At 35.8% G+C, this 25,278-nt stretch overlaps 3 protein-coding genes across 5 annotated transcripts; 2 read left to right on the top strand and 1 right to left on the bottom strand.

Moving 5' to 3' along the window:
* Positions 115 to 4,550, top strand: LOC105166385 (ATPase 8, plasma membrane-type). Of its 2 annotated transcripts, XM_011085723.2 has the most exons (13): positions 115 to 303; positions 496 to 714; positions 829 to 966; positions 1,052 to 1,366; positions 1,454 to 1,900; positions 2,009 to 2,131; positions 2,220 to 2,324; positions 2,405 to 2,714; positions 2,803 to 3,317; positions 3,417 to 3,590; positions 3,696 to 3,878; positions 3,982 to 4,154; positions 4,247 to 4,550. In XM_011085723.2, exons 1-13 carry the CDS (start codon positions 253 to 255, stop codon positions 4,341 to 4,343), a joined length of 2,850 nt encoding a protein of 949 aa, XP_011084025.1. In that variant the 5' UTR covers positions 115 to 252; the 3' UTR covers positions 4,344 to 4,550. The 2 variants fall into 2 exon arrangements, with proteins under 2 accessions (XP_011084025.1, XP_020551113.1); XM_020695454.1 differs by having other exon boundaries at positions 1,052 to 1,900.
* On the bottom strand, positions 9,678 to 15,755 carry LOC105166386 (ATPase 8, plasma membrane-type-like). The gene is made up of 13 exons (XM_011085724.1): positions 15,619 to 15,755; positions 13,611 to 13,829; positions 13,356 to 13,493; positions 12,949 to 13,263; positions 12,406 to 12,852; positions 12,175 to 12,297; positions 11,982 to 12,086; positions 11,591 to 11,900; positions 11,004 to 11,518; positions 10,753 to 10,926; positions 10,460 to 10,642; positions 10,183 to 10,361; positions 9,678 to 10,090 (listed from the first exon to the last, which is right to left on the bottom strand). The coding sequence occupies exons 1-13, from the start codon at positions 15,667 to 15,669 to the stop codon at positions 9,994 to 9,996; spliced, it is 2,856 nt and encodes a 951-aa protein (XP_011084026.1). The 5' UTR covers positions 15,670 to 15,755; the 3' UTR covers positions 9,678 to 9,993.
* LOC105166387 (ATPase 8, plasma membrane-type-like) lies at positions 19,446 to 23,921 on the top strand. 2 transcript variants are annotated; one of them, XM_011085725.2, is made up of 13 exons: positions 19,446 to 19,628; positions 19,869 to 20,087; positions 20,202 to 20,339; positions 20,424 to 20,738; positions 20,826 to 21,272; positions 21,381 to 21,503; positions 21,591 to 21,695; positions 21,776 to 22,085; positions 22,172 to 22,686; positions 22,786 to 22,959; positions 23,065 to 23,247; positions 23,352 to 23,530; positions 23,623 to 23,921. In XM_011085725.2, exons 1-13 carry the CDS (start codon positions 19,578 to 19,580, stop codon positions 23,717 to 23,719), a joined length of 2,856 nt encoding a protein of 951 aa, XP_011084027.1. In that variant the 5' UTR covers positions 19,446 to 19,577; the 3' UTR covers positions 23,720 to 23,921. The 2 variants fall into 2 exon arrangements, with proteins under 2 accessions (XP_011084027.1, XP_020551112.1); XM_020695453.1 differs by having other exon boundaries at positions 20,424 to 21,272.

The following is a 25,278-nucleotide window of genomic DNA, read 5'->3' as shown; positions in this document are numbered from 1 at the left end:
CCACAAAAACCTCTAAAACGAGGGGTTGGTAAAATGCTTGATCGTCCGCCATTGTCGACAGTGTGAGGTAAAAACATTTGGCTGAATCTATATATAAAGGGTGAAGATGTGATGCCCAAAGCAACAGCCTCCCAAATGTGTCAATTCTATGAGCAATAAAACAATAGATAGCGTAATAGTGTAATAAAAGCTGTTAGGAGAGGGAGAGGGAGAAATTGACTCTCAATCTCTTTCCTGATTAGGGAAAAAATCATGGCTTCGAACATATCATTGGAAGATATAAAAAATGAAACAGTCGATCTTGTAAGTATTAGAATTTTATTTCTTTGTGGTTATTTCGTGGTGTGTTCCATCCTGTTTCATTTTATGAATTACTTTTTGAGATTAATATTTATTTATTGAGGTTTTCTGTAAAAAAAATGTACATATATTTCAATAATTTAGTACATTTTAGTTCTAATTCATTATAAGATTAACTATTTGTGATGAATGCAGGAGAATATCCCCATTGAAGAAGTTTTCCAAGAGTTGAAATGTTCAAGGGATGGTTTGACATCAGATGAAGGAGCCAAAAGGCTCCAGATCTTTGGAGCCAATAAGCTTGAGGAGAAAAAGGAGAGCAAATTCTTGAAGTTCTTAGGGTTCATGTGGAATCCTCTGTCTTGGGTTATGGAGCTTGCAGCCATCATGGCCATTGTTTTGGCCAACGGAGGGGTAAATTCCTTAAACCACCTTCCGAACATCTTTGTTCTCTATATATTGTGTCTTTTAAGAAAGTAGATGAAGTGTGAACATTGATGAAGGAAGCGAACATTTGAATATATGCAGGGCAAGCCCCCAGATTACCCAGACTTCATTGGTATTGTCGTGCTCCTCGTCATCAACTCAACCATAAGTTTCATTGAAGAAAACAATGCAGGAAATGCTGCAGCTGCTCTTATGGCTGGCCTTGCTCCCAAGACCAAGGTTCATATATTCATGGAAACAATAGTATTGGTTAATTGCTTTTCCTTCTATGTACACATTAGACACCATTTTGCTACTAATGCAGGTTTTGAGAGATGGCAAGTGGTCTGAGCAGGATGCCTCAATCCTCGTTCCAGGAGACTTGATCAGCGTCAAGTTAGGGGATATTATCCCGGCTGATGCTCGTCTCTTGGAAGGTGATCCTTTGAAGATCGACCAATCGGCCCTCACTGGGGAATCCCTTGCTGTAACAAAGCACCCTGGTGATGAAGTTTTCTCCGGTTCCACGTGCAAACAAGGTGAGATTGAGGCTGTGGTCATCGCCACTGGTGTTCACACCTTCTTCGGCAAAGCTGCTCATCTTGTTGATAGCACCAACAATGTGGGGCACTTCCAAAAGGTATGGAACGATCTTGGATTTTTAATCAAAATCGCGTTTTTGACACATCAAGATTTATCTCAAGACTTTAAATTCCTGTTTAATCAGGTGTTGACCGCAATTGGGAACTTCTGTATCTGCTCCATCGCTCTGGGGATGATCATTGAAATTATAGTAATGTACCCCATCCAGCATAGAAAGTACAGAGATGGAATTGACAATCTGTTGGTGTTGCTTATTGGAGGTATCCCAATTGCTATGCCGACAGTCTTGTCTGTGACCATGGCTATTGGATCTCATCGCCTGTCGCAACAGGGTGCTATCACAAAAAGGATGACAGCCATTGAGGAAATGGCCGGCATGGACGTGCTTTGCAGTGACAAGACAGGCACGCTCACCCTCAACAAGCTCACTGTCGATAAGAATTTGATTGAGGTGTTCCCCAAGAACGCCGACAAGGACACTGTTGTCTTACTTGCTGCCAGGGCTTCCAGAATCGAGAACCAGGATGCCATTGATGCTTCGATCGTCAACATGCTCGGTGATCCCAAGGAGGTAGAATAATGTTCTTTCCCCCTTTATGGCATCCAATACTTCAGAATTATATAATACACGCTATGTTGTTCATTTACTTAATTGTTGTTTTCTTTATGAGTTTTTTAGGCAAGAGCAGGAATTATTGAGGTGCATTTTTTGCCCTTCAATCCAGTGGAGAAACGTACTGCCATTACTTACTATGACTCTAACGGAAACTGGCACAGATGCAGCAAGGGTGCTCCTGAGCAAGTAAAGTGCTGTAATTCATAATTGTTCATAATCATACAAAGGGTTTCTTCTCTTCAGTTCTCACTAAAGTTTTTTTTTAATTTGACAGATTATTGAACTTTGTGAGCTCAAAGGTGAGACCCTAAAGAGGGCTCATGAGATCATCGACAACTTTGCGAACCGCGGTCTACGATCTCTTGGCGTTGCACGACAAGTTAGTGAAGCTTCCACATTTAAAGGCTATACCTATAATCATTCATTCATATTGTGATATTATGGTATATGTCTTTGCAGACTATTCCTGAGAAAAACAAAGAGAGTGCTGGTGGCCCTTGGGAGTTTGTTGGCTTGTTGCCTTTGTTTGACCCCCCAAGGCATGACAGTGCAGAGACTATCAAGAAAGCTCTTGACCTTGGTGTGAATGTGAAGATGATCACCGGTGACCAGCTGGCTATTGGCAAAGAGACTGGTCGTAGGCTTGGAATGGGTACCAACATGTATCCATCTTCCAGCCTTCTTGGCCAGAGCAAGGATGAGTCTATTGCTTCGATGCCCGTTGAAGAACTCATAGAGAAGGCTGATGGATTTGCTGGGGTCTTCCCAGGTATGCAACTATTAAAACTAACACATATGAAGCACTTGGGTAAATGCGCTTTGAATGGAAAACTAAAAAAGTATTTTTCAATGCACAGAGCACAAATATGAGATTGTGAAGAAGCTGCAGGAGAGGAAGCACATTTGTGGTATGACTGGAGATGGTGTAAATGATGCACCAGCACTCAAGAAGGCAGACATTGGCATCGCTGTAGCGGATGCAACTGATGCTGCCAGGGGCGCATCGGACATTGTTCTGACTGAGCCAGGACTTAGCGTGATCATAAGCGCAGTGCTTACAAGTCGTGCCATCTTCCAGAGAATGAAGAATTACACCATTTATGCAGTTTCCATCACTATCCGTATTGTCATGGGATTCATGCTAATTGCGCTCATTTGGAAGTTTGACTTCTCACCATTCATGGTTTTGATCATCGCTATCCTGAATGACGGTACCATCATGACCATCTCCAAGGATAGGGTGAAGCCATCTCCACTACCCGACTCATGGAAGCTCAAGGAAATCTTTGCAACCGGCATTGTCCTTGGGACGTATATGGCTATCATGACTGTTGTTTTCTTCTATCTCGCGTCTGATACCGACTTCTTCTCTGTAAGTTTTGGTCCTCAAAGCCTAAAGAAATCTTGTTTCTTTTGTTTTTAACCTTATGACCTTAAGGAAACAAATGAAACTATTTGTTATTGCCTATAGGATACCTTTAAGGTGAGATCAATCAGGAACAATTTCGAGGAGCTTACTGCTGCCCTTTACCTTCAAGTGAGCATTATTAGTCAGGCACTCATCTTTGTGACGCGATCAAGAAGCTGGTCATTTATCGAGCGCCCTGGTCTCTTGCTTGTCGGAGCTTTCTTGATTGCCCAGTTGGTGAGTCACGTAGAAAACTAAAACTCATCATCAGTTCCAACATTGATTAACTTGATCAACTCTTTGAAGCTATGAACTAATTATGAGTTCTTGGATTGACTGCAGTTGGCTACCATCATTGCTGTATATGCACACTGGGAATTTGCAAGAATTAGGGGCATTGGATGGGGCTGGGGTGGAGTCATCTGGATCTACAGCATTGTCACTTACATCCCACTTGACGTTATCAAGTTCGGGATTCGCTTCGCTTTGAGCGGCAAAGCTTGGGATTCCATGATCCAGAACAGGGTACACTAACAAAATCAAAACCTGAAAAATCGCACCTAGTTTCTTGATTTTCTTCTCCTTCAGCATCTTTACACTGATTTTTTTGTTTCTCTTTGCAAATCAGACTGCTTTCACCACCAAGAAAGATTATGGTAAAGGTGAGAGAGAAGCTCAATGGGCAATGGCTCAACGCACCCTTCATGGGCTCTCAACCACTGAAACTCCTGGCAATGAGAATAGCTACAAGGAATTGTCTGAAATCGCCGAGCAGGCAAAGAGAAGGGCTGAAGTTGCAAGGTATCCACTTAATCCTTAGTGAGAAAGCAAAATGTTACTGATCAAAGAATATATGCTTAGCTCTTATTCTCACAACAAAAATGATGTTGCAGGCTGAGGGAGCTCCACACTCTTAAGGGACACGTCGAGTCAGTCGTCAAGCTGAAGGGTTTGGACATAGAGACCATCCAACAACACTACACTGTGTAAGAATGTGTGGAAAGATCATGGTCAACTCTTGAACAAGAGAGGGGATGCAATAACTGAAGATTAACAGACAATTTAAGCACTCCTTGAGGTGGGAGGCGTGTTCATTAAAGTTATGAAATAAGCTTGCGAGAAATTATGTGTTTATAATTATTAGATGGTCCTTTGTATTATTATTTTTATAAGAATGTTTATGGTTTTTTGTTTTTTTTGGGTTGTCTAGAGCAATTTTTATTTCCCAAGAGTGGAAAATATTCACTTTATACCTTTCTTCTTTAATATAAAATTATTTTTTATTATGAAGTTGATTTGTCTATATATTTTCCATCATTTTAAGGAGAAAGAAAATATTTTGGGTAGTCAATCATTGTTTTTAGTGATAAATTATAATGCCTAAATTAATCGATGAATGTGAAGTCATCTATTCAAATAAAACAAAAAAAAAGAAGAAAACTAATTCAAAATTCATCTTTAAGAAAAAGGTTTAAGTACACCTTATTTTCTTCAATTATATGTAATGTATTATTTACTTTTTAAACTAACAAATTTAACATTTATCACCTAGCGTTATATAATTGGACAAATTATATATATATATATATATATATATATATATATGTTTAATGCACAAAAACTAGTGTTTAATATTCTTAAATTCAACTTGAAATCTTTCTTTAACTAGAATAAGAAATATTTCGATTATAATAACTTAAATAATTCATAACAAAACAGTTATAAGTTTAAACACAAAAATGGTGAACATAAAAAAGTTGTTCGGATATTTTTATTTCAAAATTAAGTTATATGTTAACTATTTAATATAAGGAAGATTAGACTTTTGTATGTACTTGTAAGGTGCGCGTGCAATGATAATTAATATTTATTTTATTTTATGATTTTTAAAATATAATTATAAAAGTTACTAACATGTTAAAGATTTTCAATTGTTCTGAAAAATATAATTATTCACAATATTTTTTAAGTAGTAATATAATAGTTATTATATGTCTTATAATTACTACAACTAGTAAGATTTTTTTACATTTCATTGTTTGGGAGTTTTCCCCATTTTATTTTCTCAAAATTTTCTCTTGCCTTTTGTTTGCTTCTGTATCATTAAGTCAACTATTTTGGTGCAATTATTGAGAAATATAATCTTAATTTTGATTTTTTATGCAAAGTTTTATTTATAATATTTTTTTACAGCATAGGTTGTAGTAAATTATGTAGATTTGCTGTAAAATTTATTATCTTTTTCTTGGGTCACTTATAAATATGTTGGAGTTTGTTTCTCTCTTAGTAGCTAAGCTCCAGTACAGAAAAAGACTCGGGATTTGTAATGGTTATGGCCATTCCAAAATGCATGGCTGTTGTTACGGATTTATAATGATTAGAATGTTATGATGTCATGTCAGGGCTGATAACAATTTAAATTATTTGTAATGGTCGAAACTGTTTAAGAAGTTGTTACAATATTAATATATCCGTAAAGCTGCTATATAATACTGGCCATTACACTGTGTAAAGGCTTTTGCAATTGTCTTTGAAGTTAAGGACGACCATTGTTTTGTATAATTCTAGCCGTTACTAAAGTTGTATGAAAAATTGCTGCTAATTTGTTAACATGAAAAACCATTAAAAAAATCATTACGTATCTTTGACCATTACTATTTTCATATAATTTTTGTCACGGTCGTTAACATTTGTAACGGCTCTTGAGAAAAATGTGAAAGCCACTGTAAAAAATGGGAGAAATTGTATGTTGGAAAGGTGTTACAAAAACCGTAGAAATATGGACGGCTTCTTTAACCAAATAGTGTGACAAAAATTGTTCTAAATACGGACATTATAACAGCTATATTTTTCGTTCCAAAGGCTTACAATATGCCAAAATATTATAATTGGACTTTGATTGGCGAAGAGCCGTTTCAGGAGTACTTTGATGTCCTAACTGCCCTTTCAGTGCAGGAGGAGCAAACCCAACTGTTCATGAGGAGGGTAATTATTTACACTGGGATGATGATCAATAGATTGATTGGGCGCGAGGATGGTTTTTTATTCAATCGGGCTGGGTTATTTTTCTTCTTGCCATGATAATGTGCCTAATGATGGTAAAGGTCCTGTCTTACTGATGTCCGTCCTAGTTCATATTATGACGACGGCGGCCCCTATGATTATGTGTTAAGGTTGGCAGATTGGTTTTACGATATAGTGCATGTTGCTGACCAACCATTGTGGAACGGTTGCACCTAATCACAATTGGCATTTGTTGTTGAGTTGGTGAATATCAAAGTGGACGGCCATATTTATGAGTGGTCAATCATATGATCAAATAACCCAGTGAGTGGGCTAATAAAATATTGCACCCCGGTCACACCCTGCCGAGAGATTACTACGGTAAGGAGAAATTGATAAAGGATTTGGGTTTACCCATTGAGAAGATTGATGTGTTTAAGAATGATTGTATGTTGTACTGGAAGGACGACATCGATCTGGAATACTACAAGTTTTGTGAAGACGATAGGTACAAGCTGACGTGGGATCTAGACCCCCACCGCAATAAGTCCCCGTATCTCATTCTTAGGTACCTACCACTTACTCCTCGTCTGCAGAGGTTGTATGCTTCGAAAGCAACAGTAGAGCACATGACGTGGCATGCCACACATCATACGGAAAAGGGCTTAATGTGTCATCCTTCCGATGCAAAGGCTTGAAAGCATTTTGACTGGACGTATCCCAATTTGCAACATAGTCGTGTAATGTTCGGCTGGGTCTTTGCACAGAGATTTTGCGCTGCACGGGCAATATGGTCGTACTTATTTATGCTGACCCGTTATCAGTACACCGTACAATATCCACCCGTGTATGTGCATAAGTTTTGAGTACATGTTTCTTACTATAGTGATCCCTGACCCTTCTAGTCCAAATTGTCTGATTGATGTGTACTTAAAATAGTTAATCGAAGATATATTGTAATTGTGGCATGTGGGTGTTCGAACGTACGACAATGCCATGGACAAGGCATTCATTATGCGAGCGGTATTGATGTAGATTGTGAACGACCTACCCACGTATGCGATTGGGTTCGAATGGAGTACCGCCAATATTATGGGGTATTCAGTTTGTATAGATGCTACACGGGCATTCCGTCTGCAGAATGATAGGAAGACATGCTCTTTTGACTGCCAAAGACATTTTCTCATTGAGGACCATCCCTATCGAAGGAACAAGAAAGCCTTCATAAAGAATCTTATGGAATATAAGGTTGCACGTCCGAGGTTGACAGGTTGGAGTGGCCAGAGGGCGGCTGCGGTAGCGGTAAGTAAATTACAAATTTTACTATTATTCTTTTATTCATTTTGGACTTAAGTTCTAACAAAAATGTTTATTTTGCAGGAGACGTTCCAGAAGATGATGGAGGATCATCAGCCGCAGCCCACGATCGATGACTCTGAGGCCCCAGTCAAATCGGAGGCTTCGATGGTGATGATGGGTACTAGCTATGGATTGGCTGCAGTTGGGGCCAAGAGCAAGGGCCGTGTATTTGGCCTTGGTTCTAAGGCCCAGGCCACAGCCAGCAGGACCTACACATCACCATCGCCATGGACACCACCGCTATCACCACCACAAACAAACCCCGCAATGGAGGACTGCATCAGCCGGCTGGAGTTGATGGTGGTCGACATGATGGCGATGATGAAAGAAATGTGGACCAATTCTTCCAGTGCGGAACCATCACAACTGTCGGCTTCCATTACTGCCCTAGCCCCAGCCCCAACCGAGCCTCCCACAGATCTCCCGTCCATGAATGAGGAGGATATGGATGTGAGGGATTATATTAGAATTTTTTTTAAAACTTTGTAATTAAACAATATTTTTTAAATAATATAATCTTTTTTATTAATAATTTATGTTTCATAATATTTATTACATTCCATTATTTTATTTTTATTCACTTTAAAAAATTCAAAAACATAATTATTTTAAATTAAATAAAATAATTATTACAATATGTAAATCAAATTATATATTAAATATATAAATTCAATTATTTATTCGAATTTATTACATATATAAATATGATTTTTCCAAATACAATTACAAAATAAATTCTAAAAAAGTATTCCTAAATTGCCTAAGACCATTCCTAAATGAATGCCAAATACAACCTTTAATATCACAAATATACAATTTCAAAGACCGTGCCTAAATATATCTCCTTCATAAATATGTTCCAAAATCTGTCAATAGCATTACAAAGAACGTTCCAACTACGTTTCACAAAAGTATTTCTAAATTACCAAGACAGTTTCAAAATGTATGCCAAATACAATCTCTAAATAAGGATACACTTCCTAAGATCGTGTCTAAATAATCCCGTCTTAAATACCATGAGTTCCAAAACTCTTTCACAAGTATTACTATGACCATTCTAAATTCATACTGAATATTTCATCGAACCGTTACTAATTTTATCCAAACCGTTCCAATAAAATAAATTATATTCTCATATTGAATTACAATATTAGGAACAGTCAAGCACTCTGTATTACTATACCCGTGCCTATTTTGGCACACTTTTTTATAAACCGTTCCTAAATTTTTCTAACTCCATCTACAGCGAAGAAACAAATCATTCCTACTACTGGTTCAAATTAATTACCCTATTTTGAACTGTTCCAAATGTTCAAAAAGTCGTTTCTAAGCCCGTGTTGTTGCCAAACAGCGATGTTGACTATAATTGCATTATAACGGCAAGATTCAACACGTTTATAGTAGATTTATGATAAGAATCTTCTTCCCTCAAAATGAAAGAATGGGGAGGGTACTTATACTATCACATAGTTATATTATTTAAGGTAGGTGAGGATGAAGTACCATTTTCCCCTACACCTACTCCTATTACATGGATGCAATTTGTTTGATGGATGTGTTTCAATAATCTATCACATTACACTAATTTGGCAAGTTTGCCTACATTATTTTTTTACAAGAGATATATTCTTCCTTCACTCTCTACCTGTTTATATGAAGGCTGCAACTCATTGAAAGTCTAATGAAATGCAGAACAAGTAGGATCTATAAGTAGAAGTGAGAGATGATGGGTTAAAGCTGCGTTGACGATCTTGTTAATAATCGATGTGAATGTGTATGTGTATGTGTGTGTGTGTGTCTGAAACACAGATTGAAGTGATGGATTCGAAGTGTAAGTCTACGTCAATATCTAACCCAAACTTGGCTCGAAGTTTTCTGAATGTGCATCTAACAACAGAGAGTACTTTAGGATCATTTTCCAAACAAAAGAAATATTCCATACAACGTGTGACAATAGAAAAATGAAGAAAAATACAATGTTGGCCAATTTCTTATTTTACCAAAATCTTATCTCTATTACAAAAACACAATCATTCTATATTTTCCATACTAAATAAAACCCAAGTTTCTCATCAAAATATGTAACCCTTAGCAAGAAACAAAATGACGTTGTTCTTCTAGTAACTTTTGCTACACATTTTAGTTATTAACTACCTTTTAGAATGGTTTTTCTGTTCTAGTAAAAATATTTGTAAGGGAAGACTAATTTTCTTTTAGTGATCTTCACTTTGTATTCCCTCTCTTGTTCCACAGTAAACCATAATCCTTGCCCACATTTTTACACAGTGTAGTGTTGTTGAATGGTTTCAATCTCCAATCCCTTTAGCTTGACGACTGACTCGACGTGACCCTTAAGAGTGTGGAGCTCCCTCAGCCTGCGACATTATTTTTCTAGTAAGAATATGAACTAAGCGAAAATCATGTTATCAATAACATTTTCTTTTCTCAGTAAGAATCAAGTGGATACCTTGCAACTTCAGCCCTTCTCTTTGCTTGCTCGGCAATTTCGGATAGTTCCCTGTAGCTTTTGTCATTGAACAACTCAGCGGTTTCAGGTGTTGAGAGGCCATGAAGGGTGCGTTGAGCTACTGCCCACTGTGCTTCTCTCTCCCCCCTACCGTAATCTTTCTTGGTGGTGAAAGCAGTCTAAGTCGTAAAGACAAACAAAATAGATTAGTATAAAGTGAGTGTTGTAGGAGAAGTAAATCAAGAACGTAGGTGTGGTTTTGATGCTGTGTATTTACCCTTTTCTGGATCATGGAATCCCAAGCTTTGCCGCTCAATGCAAAGCGAATCCCAAACTTGATAATGTCAAGTGGGATGTAAGTGACAATACTATAGATCCAGATGATTCCAGCCCAGCCCCATCCAATGCCCTTAATTCTTGCGAAGTCCCAGTGTGCATACACAGCAATAATAGTAGCCAACTGCAATCAATCCAAGAACTCATTATTAGTTTATAGTTTAAAGAGTTGATCGATCAAATTAATTATCATGAATTTATGGTGAGCTTTAATTAGCTTTTTTTGTGACTCACCAACTGAGCGATCAAGAAAGCTCCGACAAGCAAGAGACCAGGGCGTTCAATAAATGACCAGCTTCTTGACCTCGTGACAAAAATGAGTGCCTGACTGATAATGCTCACTTGAAGGTAAAGGGCAGCAGTAAGCTCCTCCGGGTGGTTCCTGATCGATCTCACCTTAAATGTATCCTGTAAGCAATAAATAGTGTGTGAGTCATCAACCTGTGCTTTGTCTCTTTAAGGTTATAAGGGTAAGAACAACATACCGAGAAGAAGTCAGTATCAGATGCGAGATAGAAGAAAACAACAGTCATGATAGCCATGTAGGTCCCAAGGACAATGCCGGTGGCAAAGATTTCCTTAAGCTTCCATGAGTCGGGCAATGGAGATGGTTTCACCCTGTCCTTAGAGATGGTCATGATGGTACCATCATTCAAGATTGCGATGATCAAAACCATGAAAGGGGAGAAGTCAAACTTCCAGATGAGGGCAATGAGCATGAATCCCATGACAATACGAATGGTGATGGACACTGCATAAATAGTATAATTCTTCATTCTCTGGAAGATAGCTCGACTTGTAAGCACCGCACTCACAATAACGCTAAGTCCTGGTTCAGTCAAGACGATGTCCGATGCGCTCCTGGCAGCATCAGTTGCATCCGCTACAGCTATGCCAATGTCTGCCTTCTTGAGTGCTGGTGCATCATTCACACCATCTCCGGTCATACCACAAATGTGCTTCCTCTCTTGCAGTTTCTTCACAATCTCATATTTGTGCTCTGTGTATTGAAAAAATCTTGTCAGTTTTTTCATTCATAAGTTCACATGCATTTATAATTATGGTTTCTTACCTGGGAAGACTCCAGCAAAGCCATCAGCCTTTTCTATAAGTTCCTCCACAGGCATCGAAGCAATGGACTCATCTTTGTTCTGGCCAAGAAGGGTGGAAGATGGATACATATTGGTACCCATTCCAAGCCTACGCCCAGTCTCTTTGCCAATAGCTAGTTGGTCACCGGTGATCATCTTCACGTTCACACCAAGCTCAAGAGCCTTCTTGATAGTCTCTGCACTGTCATGCCTTGGGGGGTCAAACAAAGGCAACAAGCCGACGAACTCCCACGGATCACCCTCACTCTCTTTGTTTTTCTCAGGAATAGTCTGGAATGACATGTACCACAGTGTCAAGGTATGAACGATCATATGCATATATACCATTTAAAAAACAGAAGCATAACTAACCTGTCGTGCAACGGCAAGAGATCGAAGACCGCGATTTGCAAAGTTGTCGATGATCTCATGAGCCCTCTTAAGAGTGTCACCTTTGAGCTTACAAAGTTCAATGATCTGTGAAATCAACAAAAAGTTTAGCTAGAATTGAAGAGAGGAAACCTTTTGTATGATTAAGAACAATTATAGGATTTTAGCTCTTTACCTGCTCAGGAGCACCTTTGCTGCACCTATGCCAGTTTCCGTTGGAATCATAGTAGGTAATGGCGGTACGTTTGTCCACTGGGTTGAAAGGCAAGAAATGCACCTCAATAATTCCTGCCCTAGCCTAAAACACTCACAAAACAGTAATCAAGGATACGAACAACAGATTGCATGCTATGTAACTATCAAATATGGGTGGTCTTAAAGAGAGGGAAAGAAAAATTTTTTCTACCTCCTTGGGATCACCGAGCATGTTAACGATCGAAGCATCAATTGCGTCCTGGTTCTCGATTCTAGAAGCCCTGGCAGCAAGCAAGACAACAGTGTCCTTGTCAGCGTTCTTAGGGAACACCTCAATCAAATTCTTGTCCACAGTGAGCTTGTTGAGGGTGAGGGTGCCGGTCTTGTCACTGCAAAGCACATCCATGCCGGCCATTTCCTCAATGGCTGTCATCCTTTTTGTGATGGCACCTTGTTGCGACAGGCGATGAGATCCAATAGCCATGGTGACAGATAAGACTGTCGGCATAGCAATTGGGATACCTCCAATGAGCAGCACCAACAGATTGTCAATTCCATCTCTATATCTTCTGTGTTGGATGGGGTACATCACTATAATTTCAATTATCATCCCCAATGCAATAGAACAGATACAGAAGTTCCCAATGGCGGTCAAGACCTAATTAACAAGAATTCAGAGTCCTGAGATAAATTTTCATGTGTCAAACTTGCAATTCTAAGTAAAAAACATAAAAAGAAAACGATCATTTCATACCTTTTGGAAGTGTCCAACATTGTTCGTGCTATCTACAAGATGAGCTGCTTTGCCGAAAAAGGTGTGAACACCAGTGGCAATGACTACAGCCTCAATCTCTCCTTGCTTGCAGGTGGAGCCAGAGAATACTTCATCACCAGGGTGCTTAGTTACAGCAAGGGATTCCCCAGTGAGGGCTGACTGATCGATCTTCAAAGGATCACCTTCCAAGAGACGAGCATCAGCAGGGATAATATCCCCCAACTTGACGCTGATCAAGTCTCCCGGAACAAGGATTGAGGCATCCTGCTCAGACCACTTACCATCTCTCAAAACCTGCATTCGTAGGAAAACCGATGTTCAATGCATACATAGAAAGAAAAACAATTAACCAACACTACTATTTTTATCTATGATTATATATGAACCTTAGTTTTGGGAGCAAGGCCAGCCATAAGGGCAGCTGCAGCATTTCCTGCATTATTTTCTTCGATGAAACTAATGGTCGAGTTGATGAACAAGAGCACCACAATACCAATGAAGTCTGGGTAATCTGGGGGCTTGCCCTGCATGTATTAAGAATGTTGGCTTCCTTCAATAATGCTCACAATTTCATTTTCTTTGTTGAAAAGACATAATATATGGAGAACAAAAATGATCTAAAGGTGGTATAACGAATTTACCCCTCCATTGGCCAAAACAATGGCCATGATGGCTGCAAGCTCCATAACCCAAGACAGAGGATTCCACATGAACCCTAAGAATTTCAAGAATTTGCTCTCTTTTTTCTCCTCAAGTTTATTGGCTCCAAAGATCTGGAGCCTTTTGGCTCCTTCATCTGATGTCAAACCATCCCTTGAGCATTTCAACTCTTGGAACACTTCTTCAATGGGGATATTCTCCTACACCATGATAAATAGCCCATTATTCCAATTTAGACCTATCATGCATTAACCACATTCTTATCTCTCACTCTCTCTCTCTCTCTCTCTATATATATATATTATAAAAGTATGAATGAACTAAAAAGTTTTAATTTTTCATGTTTTGATTCAACAAAAACATCCTTATATTTATGTTAGTTTTAGTGGCATTTATGTAAATTAATATTATTATTATCTAAACTTAACTTTGATTATATAATGAATTAATAAATATATTAATTGAAAATATTGAACTTAGATGATTTTGGAATAAAGTTATTAACATTTATCGAATTGTTTAATTTAATTCTAAATTACTAAATTTAGTTTTATAAGTACATCTCTTGTTTATACTTGTCAAAATAAAAAAATATTTATTTATATTGTCTATATAATTATATATAAACACATTTGTATTTACTATTGTAAGACTCTAAACATCACATAATATTTTATAAATTATTAATTCCTTCTGAAAAAAAACAAAAGTTTCTCTACAGAAGCAGTCATTAAAATATCAAATTAGGATTCCATTATTTAATTTATTAACTATTTAATTCTTGTATAATACAATTTTGATGTCTATAAATTTAGTATTGGAAAAAAGAACAAAATACTTACATAGATCTAATTATTTTACATGTAATATAAAAAAAAATAAAGACTATGAGCAGCACATAATCTTGTATATTTCTTAACTATTTTCTGAAAGGCAAAAATATTTCTACACAAGATGTCATTAAAATATTAAATCGGAGCCATTAGTTAATTTCTTAAATATTTAATTTATGTAGTTATACAATTTAGATTATTTCTATAAATTTACTATTGAAGAAAAGAATAAAATTCGTGCATAAATCAAATTATTTGAAACAAATCATATTAATTTTACATGTAACGGATTAAAAATAAAAATATAAAAAAACAAAGAATAAAAGCGTGCAATTGAGTTCATGTGGGATTAATAAGTATCTATTTCTCTAGGTTTCAATCATTTTTCAAAAAACAAAAATTTTATAATTAAGAAAAAATGATCTTATAATTTTAACTATAAATAACTAAAAGAGCACTATAAAAGATAACTACGATTTTGCAATGTCTAATTTATTGTGTACAACAATAATTATGTTAAATAAAGTTTCATAATAAATTAAATTATTAATATATATTAAAACATCATATTGTAAGTTCAAAGGTTTGAATAATTTATGTATATCATACACATGTATAGAGTATGTTCATATATTATGTCCACTATAGTACATTATTGTTTAAAATAAAATTTTGTAACATTGTATAAGAATCAGAGATAATAGAATTATTAAACAAAATAAACTATAAAAAACATTAAATTCTTCAAATATGAAAATGGAATAAAAACTATTAAAATCATCAAAAATTGATTATTCACATTTGGTAAAATGCACATTTTATATCTTACTAATTAAATCTTTTGCCAAGGTGTAATGTACGTAAGTTAACATTGTATGATTTATTCTTCTAGATCGAATAATTGTTTGCATTTCTCGAATTAAATTCAAAAGATTGTTTGTTGAGCAATGCATTCTTAGATGAAAGTTAAAATAAAAATGTATACATATTTTTATTATTTAAAATAAATTTTATGAAAAACAATATTCATATTTCCAACATGAAATGTATGTACTTGGAAACTCAATAAATGAATATAAATCCAGAAGAAGTATTTTATACATGGAATATGTAGAGAAATAACAAAAAAGAAATGAAAAATCATTCTAATACTTACAAGGTCGACTGTTTCATTTTTGATATCTTCCAACGACAAGCTCGAAGCCATTATTTTATTTTCCTAATCAGGAAAGAGATTGAGAGTACAATTTCTCCGTCTCTCTCCTAACAACTTTTATAGCTAACACAATCTAATGTTTTATTACTCAGAAAATTGAGAGGTTAAAGGCTCTTTATAAATATATTCAACCAAGATTCGTTACCTCACATTGTCGAGAATGGCGGAAGATCATGAATTTTGGAGGTTTATTTGGTGAGGCTCAAACTCTTTGGGAAGACTAAAAATAAAATGTTCTTGGTCAATATATTTTTAGTTATGACTTTAAGAGATGGGACGATCCACGAGATTTGTGAAGATCTTTCTAAGAAAAATATTAGATAGAGTCATGTGATCAAACAATTAAGTTCACATCAAAATTGCGAATGAAATAATTAAGTATGCCTTTTGCTAGTACTAGATGAACATGTCGCGCTCTAAATCAGGGGTCATGACACGGATATGCAACCGAGTCTAGAGACTCAGTAACACAAAGCCATCGATCAATACAGGGAGCATTAGTCCTAAACGCTTTTAATAACGAAATTCCATGACATGCCGAATGATAGTTTTAATTATCCTAATAGAATGCATAATTCTGAAGTTTACATTATGCGATCACAAATGAGTAAATTCAAATTATCACAACGAATTGTATATATCCTAACATGACTTCCATCAATTTTCACTCCTAGATACATCAAAGTCTAAGCATTCGAATTTATCCATAAGAAATACAAAAGAAAACGAATAAACGTTCTCTACTACTATTAAGAGCTACCATCAGCAGAAGCTGCAACTCCCAACATAGCTCTTTCGCAAACTCTTCACTCCTTCCCTTTGTAAGATATGATAAATGGAGTGAGCAACCAACAGCTCAGTATGTGGTGTTATTTCTTACTGGATACGAAAATGTCGTGATGTCTAATTAATTGTGCTTTGAATGTTTGGATTTTATATCATTACAACAGTGTTTGAAATTGTGAAGTTTATAGTGTTGTGATGCAGAGTTTTATTATTGAGTGAAGGTTCTCATCGATTGGCTGTAGTCAAGTTTACAGTGTTGTGATGAAAAGTTTTATTATTGAGTTTGAAATTATTTGATAATTATTATTGATATAATTATTTGTTGTTGTTAGATAATGATAAAAAAAAAAAGGATATTTAACCCTTTTTTCCCCATTCGACGTGGTTGTTAAATGTATTAGTGTGATATTATACTAACATCTAATAACATATTATTTATTTATATGTTAAAAAGAGTTTGGTATCAAATTTCTTGATATTTAAATTTCAGAGGGCTAATATGATATCAATTAAAAAAACATTCTACATTAGCTTAATATTTTTCAAAAAAATATGAAGCTATTTATTGATCCATGAGCAATAAATAACATTAAGATAAATAATATTAAGTACAAAGGATCATTGATCATAGCATTTAACCGCCCCTTAATTTTTTTACATACTCGAAGTTTATTTGAAAAAGTTTCTGGCATATAAAAGTATTAAAAGTATTTTTCCTTCCTAAAAAAAAATTAATTTGGCAATTTTACAAATTTTAGAAACTAAATAAAATATAATAAACTTAAATAGACCATTTTATTTTTCATAAAGTCAAAATCCAACTCTAATTTTGTTGGAAAAAAGTCATCAGAAGGACCAAATTGAGATAAAGCGAAAGAATAGGGAAGCTAAGAAAACAAGAAATGAACTTAATGACAGCACAAGAAAATATATATTTTGTGGCAAAGTGATTAGTGACAACATAAACAATCACGAAATATTGTAATTAGTGACAAGATTTTGTACTTTTAAGAGATGAGTTGAATTATCACTAAAAGTATATTTGGTTGAGGGTGAAAAGTGGAAGTACAAGAAAAATAGAAGTAAAAAAATAAATGTGTAAGAAATAGTTTAATGTTTGATTAATAGAAAGAGATGGAGGTGAAGTCAAAGTGACAAATATAATGACAACGTTCAAGTTGTCGCTAAAAACTACGGACTAATGTGAAATGGCCTTTTTGTTGTCACTATAAGGAATTAGTGACATTAAATTTTACTAGTGACAAGATCCTAATATATATTTTGTGACTTACGGATATTGTCACTCAAAAGGTTATATCTTGTAATGTGGACTAAACTGATCTAAGCAAACTTGAGGGACAAACTATACTATAATCATTACTTTTTATCGATCTCTTTATATTATAATTTTTTTTATTTTACATCAACTACTACACTATAAACAATTGTGGGATTTGGAGTGGGTTTAGGAACAATTTATTTTATGGAATGAGAAATTACTAGCTGGACATTTTTGGACCAGAGTTTGGAACGACCATGGAATGGGAGCCCTTTCGCTGTAATAGATGGTGTTTCAAATATTCTGGAAAAGATGGCCAAACTATTATTAATTAGCAATGACTTTTGTAAGAGTTAAGATCATATAATTTCTTTTCTTTGTTCACCTAAATTTTAATAGATGTTAAACTTTATAAATAATTATGATACCTCAATTAATAACTTAAATCACCTTTATACTATCTATTACAACTTTGTTGTTTAGGCCAAATTGCATATTATTCGGCCCTATATTTTAAAAAATTAGCTAAAAAATACCCTTATATTTAAAAAATAGGTAAAAAGGCCCCTCTATTTTCTAAAACCCTGCTCAAGAAGCGAACGAAAGGTGAAGTGCACTCGTGGGTGGTACAAGCGCATGTTTGTTTTTGCAAATTTTGACATATTTTCTCTACAAATTAACAAAATATACCCCTATATAGTGTTTAAAATTACGATGATCAAATATACTTGTTTAACTTTGTTTTTAATTTAACTTTTTTTGCATTTTCATCCCTCCTAAAAAGTAAATAATATTATTTTTAAATATATTTATTTAACTATCAAAATACAAAAAATATATAGTTTCTTATAAATTTATAATATAAATAAAAAAATAAATTAAAATGACAATATAAAAAATAGTATACTAAGTTCATTTTTTAAAATTGAAATATTATATCAATGAAAATGTTAATGAACAATAACAAAAATATTTTATTGATTACTAATTTAAATTAATATTTAATTTTACATATATTCTAATAAATTATTTACTATAAATAATTTAAATTTAAATTACGAGCATATATATTTACAATGAAAATTTTAATACTTTCTTTTACTGTTTCTAAATTTAAAAAATTTAAATAATTTTTCGTATCATTTTAAAATTTTGCTTTTCCTTAAATTAATTTTTAAATTTATCAAAAAAATAAAAAAAAAATTGGCTACGGTGATCGTAGCGTCACCTTCGGCCAAAGTCCCCTGCGAGGGCCAAGTGTGTTATATTTAAAATACAAAGGGTAATATCCAATTTGGCCTTATTGATAACTATATCAATAAAAATATTCAATCAATCAAAATCCATGTACATATTATAGTGAAAGTCCCTATTCCTTCTCTAATTTCCACTTATTTTGATATGTTAGGAGTTATGAATGAATTCATTTATCCAATACTATTAAACTCAATTGGTTGGTGATATGAATTTGCCTATTATTTTTCTTATAAAGAGCTTCACGGATCCCCCTGAATTGTAATTACGGCTGTTAAAAAACTTCTATTCTTTCCACAAATATTTGAGCCTCACCACAAAAACCTCCGAAATCGAGAGGTTGGTAAATGCTTGATCTTCCATCATTTTCGATATTGTGAGGCGACAAATCTTGATTGAATGTATATATATAAAGGCCAGGACGCGATGCCCAGAGGCAACAACCTCGCAATGTCTCAATTCTTCTGAATAATAAAACATTAGAGGGTTAGATAGCGTGGCACAATAAACAGCTGTTAGGAGAGAGAGAGGGAGAAGTTTGTACTCTCAATCTCTTTCCTGATTAGGGAAAAAAAACATCATGGCTTCGAATATATCGTTGGAAGATATTAGAAATGAAACAGTCGACCTTGTAAGGATTATAAATACTTTTCTTTTTTTAGGTTATTTTTGGACATGTTCTGTCATGTTTCATTTTATAAAACACTTTTGTGAGATTCATATTCATTACTGAGAATTGTTTTCCAAAAACAGAAATGGAAAAGGGTGGCAAACAATCACGTGTTATTGTTTCATTTTCTTGATTGAATAAGAATGTAGTTTATGCATGATATATCTGGTTCAACTAATGGGCCATTTGTGATGAATGCAGGAGAATATCCCCATTGAAGAAGTTTTCCAAGAATTGAAATGTTCAAGGGATGGTTTGACATCAGATGAAGGAGCCAAAAGGCTCCAGATTTTTGGAGCAAATAAACTTGAGGAGAAAAAGGAGAGCAAATTCTTGAAGTTCTTAGGGTTCATGTGGAATCCTCTGTCTTGGGTCATGGAGCTTGCAGCCATCATGGCCATTGTTTTGGCCAACGGAGGGGTAAATTCCTTAAACCACCTTTAGAACATCTTTGTTCTCTATATATTGTGTCTTTTAAGAAAGTAGATGAAATGTGAACATTAATGAAGGAAGCGAACATTTGAATATATGCAGGGCAAGCCCCCAGATTACCCAGACTTCATTGGTATTGTCGTGCTCCTCGTCATCAACTCAACCATAAGTTTCATTGAAGAAAACAATGCAGGAAATGCTGCAGCTGCTCTTATGGCTGGCCTTGCTCCCAAGACCAAGGTTCATATATTCATGGAAACAATAGTATTGGTTAATTGCTTTTCCTTCTATGTACACATTGACACCATTTTGCTACCAATGCAGGTTTTGAGAGATGGCAAGTGGTCTGAGCAGGATGCTTCAATCCTCGTTCCAGGAGACTTGATCAGCGTCAAGTTAGGGGATATTATCCCGGCTGATGCTCGTCTCTTGGAAGGTGATCCTTTGAAGATCGACCAATCGGCCCTCACTGGGGAATCCCTTGCTGTAACAAAGCACCCTGGTGATGAAGTTTTCTCCGGTTCCACGTGCAAACAAGGTGAGATTGAGGCTGTGGTCATCGCCACTGGTGTTCACACCTTCTTCGGCAAAGCTGCTCATCTTGTTGATAGCACCAACAATGTGGGGCACTTCCAACAGGTATGGAACGATCTTGGATTTTTAATCAAAATCGCGTTTTTGACACATCAAGATTTATCTCAAGACTTTGAATTCCTATTTAATCAGGTGTTGACTGCAATTGGGAACTTCTGTATCTGCTCCATCGCTCTGGGGATGATCATTGAAATTATAGTAATGTACCCCATCCAGCATAGAAAGTACAGAGATGGAATTGACAATCTGTTGGTGTTGCTTATTGGAGGTATCCCAATTGCTATGCCGACAGTCTTGTCTGTGACCATGGCTATTGGATCTCATCGCCTGTCGCAACAGGGTGCTATCACAAAAAGGATGACAGCCATTGAGGAAATGGCCGGCATGGACGTGCTTTGCAGTGACAAGACAGGCACGCTCACCCTCAACAAGCTCACTGTCGATAAGAATTTGATTGAGGTGTTCCCCAAGAACGCCGACAAGGACACTGTTGTCTTACTTGCTGCCAGGGCTTCCAGAATCGAGAACCAGGATGCCATTGATGCTTCGATCGTCAACATGCTCGGTGATCCCAAGGAGGTAGAATAATGTTCTTTCCCCCTTTATGGCATCCAATACTTCAGAATTATATAATACACGCTATGTTGTTCATTTACTTAATTGTTGTTTTCTTTATGAGTTTTTTAGGCAAGAGCAGGAATTATTGAGGTGCATTTTTTGCCCTTCAATCCAGTGGAGAAACGTACTGCCATTACTTACTATGACTCTAACGGAAACTGGCACAGATGCAGCAAGGGTGCTCCTGAGCAAGTAAAGTGCTCTAATTCATAATTGTTCATAATCATACAAAGGGTTTCTTCTCTTCAGTTCTCACTAAAGTTTTTCTTAATTTGACAGATTATTGAACTTTGTGAGCTCAAAGGTGAGACCCTAAAGAGGGCTCATGAGATCATCGACAACTTTGCGAACCGCGGTCTACGATCTCTTGGCGTTGCACGACAAGTTAGTGAAGCTTCCACATTTAAAGGCTATACATATCTATAATCATTCATATTGTGATATTATGGTATATGTCTTTGCAGACTATTCCTGAGAAAAACAAAGAGAGTGCTGGTGGCCCTTGGGAGTTTGTTGGCTTGTTGCCTTTGTTTGACCCCCCAAGGCATGACAGTGCAGAGACTATCAAGAAAGCTCTTGACCTTGGTGTGAATGTGAAGATGATCACCGGTGACCAGCTGGCTATTGGCAAAGAGACTGGTCGTAGGCTTGGAATGGGTACCAACATGTATCCATCTTCTAGCCTTCTTGGCCAGAGCAAGGATGAGTCTATTGCTTCGATGCCTGTTGAAGAACTCATAGAGAAGGCTGATGGCTTTGCTGGGGTCTTCCCAGGTATGCAACTATTAAAACTAACACATATCTTACTTGGGTAAATGCGTTTTGAATGAAAAACTAAAAATGTATTTTTCAATGCACAGAGCACAAATATGAGATTGTGAAGAAGCTGCAGGAGAGGAAGCACATTTGTGGTATGACTGGAGATGGTGTGAATGATGCACCAGCACTCAAGAAGGCAGACATTGGCATCGCTGTAGCGGATGCAACTGATGCTGCCAGGGGCGCCTCGGACATTGTTCTGACTGAGCCAGGACTTAGCGTGATCATAAGCGCAGTGCTTACAAGTCGTGCCATCTTCCAAAGAATGAAAAATTACACTATTTATGCAGTTTCCATCACCATCCGTATTGTCATGGGATTCATGCTAATTGCGCTCATTTGGAAGTTTGACTTCTCACCATTCATGGTTTTGATCATCGCCATCCTGAATGACGGTACCATCATGACAATCTCTAAGGATAGGGTGAAGCCATCTCCACTACCTGACTCATGGAAGCTCAAGGAAATCTTTGCAACCGGCATTGTCCTTGGGACGTATATGGCTATCATGACTGTCGTTTTCTTCTATCTCGCGTCTGATACCGACTTCTTCTCTGTAAGTTTTGGTCCTCAAAACCTCAAAAAATCTTGTTTCTTTTGTTTTTACCCTTATGACCTTAAGGAAACAAATGAAACTATATGTTATTGCTTATAGGATACCTTTAAGGTGAGATCAATCAGGAACAATTTCGAGGAGCTTACTGCTGCCCTTTACCTTCAAGTGAGCATTATTAGTCAGGCACTCATCTTTGTGACGCGATCAAGAAGCTGGTCATTTATCGAGCGCCCTGGTCTCTTGCTTGTTGGAGCTTTCTTGATTGCCCAGTTGGTGAGTCACATAGAAAACTAAAACTCATCATTAGTTCCAACGTTGATTAACTTGATCAACTCTTTGAAGCTATGAACTAATTATGAGTTCTTGGATTAACTGCAGTTGGCTACCATTATTGCTGTATATGCACACTGGGAATTCGCAAGAATTAGGGGCATTGGATGGGGCTGGGGTGGAGTCATCTGGATCTATAGCATTGTCACTTACATCCCACTTGACATTATCAAGTTCGGGATTCGCTTCGCTTTGAGCGGCAAAGCTTGGGATTCCATGATCCAGAACAGGGTACGTGCACAACATCAAAACACAAAACAATCACACCTTCCTTCTTGATTTTCTTCTCCATTAACATCTTCGATGATCTTTATGTGTTTCCCTTTGCAAATTAGACTGCTTTCACCACCAAGAAGGATTATGGTAAAGGTGAGAGAGAAGCACAGTGGGCAATGGCTCAACGCACCCTCCATGGTCTCTCAACCACTGAAACTTCTGGCGCGTACAACGACAACAGCTATAAGGAATTGTCTGAAATCGCCGAGCAAGCAAAGAGAAGGGCTGAAGTTGCAAGGTATCCACTTGATTCTTGGTGGGAAAAGAAAACGTTACTAATAAGATGATTTCTACTTAATTCATATTCTTACAAGAATAATAATAATGCAGGCTAAGGGAGCTCCACACTCTTAAGGGACACGTCGAGTCGGTTGTCAAGCTGAAGGGATTGGACATTGAGACCATCCAACAACACTACACTGTGTAAGAATGTGGGGAAGGATCATCGTCGGCTACTGAACAGGAAAGGGGGTAAAAAGTGAAGACTGCTATAAGAAAAATGGGCTTTTGCTACAAATATTCTTACTAGAACCAAAAAGTCATTCCAAAAGGTGGTTAACAAATTAAATGTGTAGCAAAAGTTACTAATAGAACAACTGTCATTTTGATTTTTGCTAGGGATGCATATTGTGATGAGAAACTTGTATATATATATATATAATAGAGAACATATAAAATGGTGTCTTTTTTGTAATATAAACTTGAATTTTTTATTAAGGTTGGTTCGGACATTTAATTTTCCCTTGTTTTCTATTGTTACACATTTAAATTGAGTATTTCTTTGATCTATCTATATTTATATCTATATTCTATACAAAAGTGCGAATATTTTATGTTTTTGTTCCTATTGTAAAAAAACATTCATATCCTTACTTCACTAATCTTTTTAATTATAAATCAAATTTAGTTATATAAAAATAATACTCTATTAAAAAAAGACTATTTAAGAGTTCAAATACCTTTAATTAACTATTGGACAATGATAAGTATATCCCACTAAAATAAATTATTATATGAGCAAATGATAATAATTAACTACTTGGTGTCGTTAATAAAAACTTTAAGAAAAAAAAAACAAAAAATAGGGGAGTCTTGAGTAGCACCGACGACTCGCCTGACAATTACCCTAGTTTGAGATATAGTTGCAAATTTTCTTTTTAATATTATTTTAATAAATAACTCGTACATTAATAGTTAATACCTTCATTGTCGTGTAATTGTTGTAGGCACTGACTCTTCACCTGCGTTGAGTACAATATGGGTTATCCACCAGCTTCAAAAACAATAATGGTTGTCCAAAGTGGCATTGTTTAGGGTTGATATGCATTCATGAAGTGTGGAGATATGGAAACCTGAGGGATAAAATGTTTCTTTTCTTCTATAAAATAAGGATAGAAATTTTTTCAATATCATAATTATGATAAGTGACTCTTTTAGTTCCATAAAATTCAAAATTATGTTTTTTTTGTTTTAAAAAATATGATTTTGGGCCTTTCTAGTCTCAAAATTACAATAACTTTTTAGTCCTAAACGTCTTTTTAGTTGCAAAACCACAACACACGTGACTTTTTGGGCTAAACCACAACACACGTGAATTTTATGGGACTAAAAAGACACCTGCTATAGTTATGATACCAAAATAAATTTTACTCTTATTTTATAGGATTAAAAAAATATTTTACCCAAATCCGAGTGACGTGTGGGACTTGGTGTAGCTTCCAATGTGATGAAAAAATATTTTGGTTTTTTATTACATGTTTTATGCTTTTGTTTGTGTGTTGTGTGTATGTGTGTGTGTTGATACGTCTGTCTGTCTATGGATTTTATGAAAAAGGGTTTTTTGTTTCTAAACTGCAGTAGTGAAAATATAAAGGGTTTTTTGTTTCTATACTACACTGAAGTCCATGGTATAATCCCAACCAAGAGAAGCAGAATGGGTAAATTCCTACACAATTACAGTTCTAAAAATTATGATTAAAGGAACTG

The sequence above is a fragment of the Sesamum indicum genome, linkage group LG7, assembly GCF_000512975.1.
Source record: "Sesamum indicum cultivar Zhongzhi No. 13 linkage group LG7, S_indicum_v1.0, whole genome shotgun sequence".
NCBI lineage: Eukaryota > Viridiplantae > Streptophyta > Magnoliopsida > Lamiales > Pedaliaceae > Sesamum > Sesamum indicum.
Note: the sequence above shows the minus strand (reverse complement) of the source record. Positions and strands in the feature narration are given on the sequence as shown.

What these genes read in the sequence shown, in the direction of transcription:
- LOC105166387 (XM_020695453.1), top strand. Translation starts at nt 19,578, where the DNA reads ATGGCTTCGAATATATCGTTGGAAGATATTAGAAATGAAACAGTCGAC. An exon ending in TGCTCGGTGATCCCAAGGAG is followed by an intron (nt 21,273 to 21,380) that starts GTAGAATAATGT and finishes TGAGTTTTTTAG; the next exon opens with GCAAGAGCAGGAATTATTGA. An exon ending in CTCTTGGCGTTGCACGACAA is followed by an intron (nt 21,696 to 21,775) that starts GTTAGTGAAGCT and finishes ATGTCTTTGCAG; the next exon opens with ACTATTCCTGAGAAAAACAA.
- LOC105166385 (XM_020695454.1), top strand. Translation starts at nt 253, where the DNA reads ATGGCTTCGAACATATCATTGGAAGATATAAAAAATGAAACAGTCGAT. An exon ending in TGCTCGGTGATCCCAAGGAG is followed by an intron (nt 1,901 to 2,008) that starts GTAGAATAATGT and finishes TGAGTTTTTTAG; the next exon opens with GCAAGAGCAGGAATTATTGA. An exon ending in AGAAGGGCTGAAGTTGCAAG is followed by an intron (nt 4,155 to 4,246) that starts GTATCCACTTAA and finishes ATGATGTTGCAG; the next exon opens with GCTGAGGGAGCTCCACACTC.
- LOC105166386 (XM_011085724.1), bottom strand. Translation starts at nt 15,669, where the DNA reads ATGGCTTCGAGCTTGTCGTTGGAAGATATCAAAAATGAAACAGTCGAC. An exon ending in TTGTTTTGGCCAATGGAGGG is followed by an intron (nt 13,494 to 13,610) that starts GTAAATTCGTTA and finishes TAATACATGCAG; the next exon opens with GGCAAGCCCCCAGATTACCC. An exon ending in CTTTCTTGATCGCTCAGTTG is followed by an intron (nt 10,643 to 10,752) that starts GTGAGTCACAAA and finishes GATTGATTGCAG; the next exon opens with TTGGCTACTATTATTGCTGT.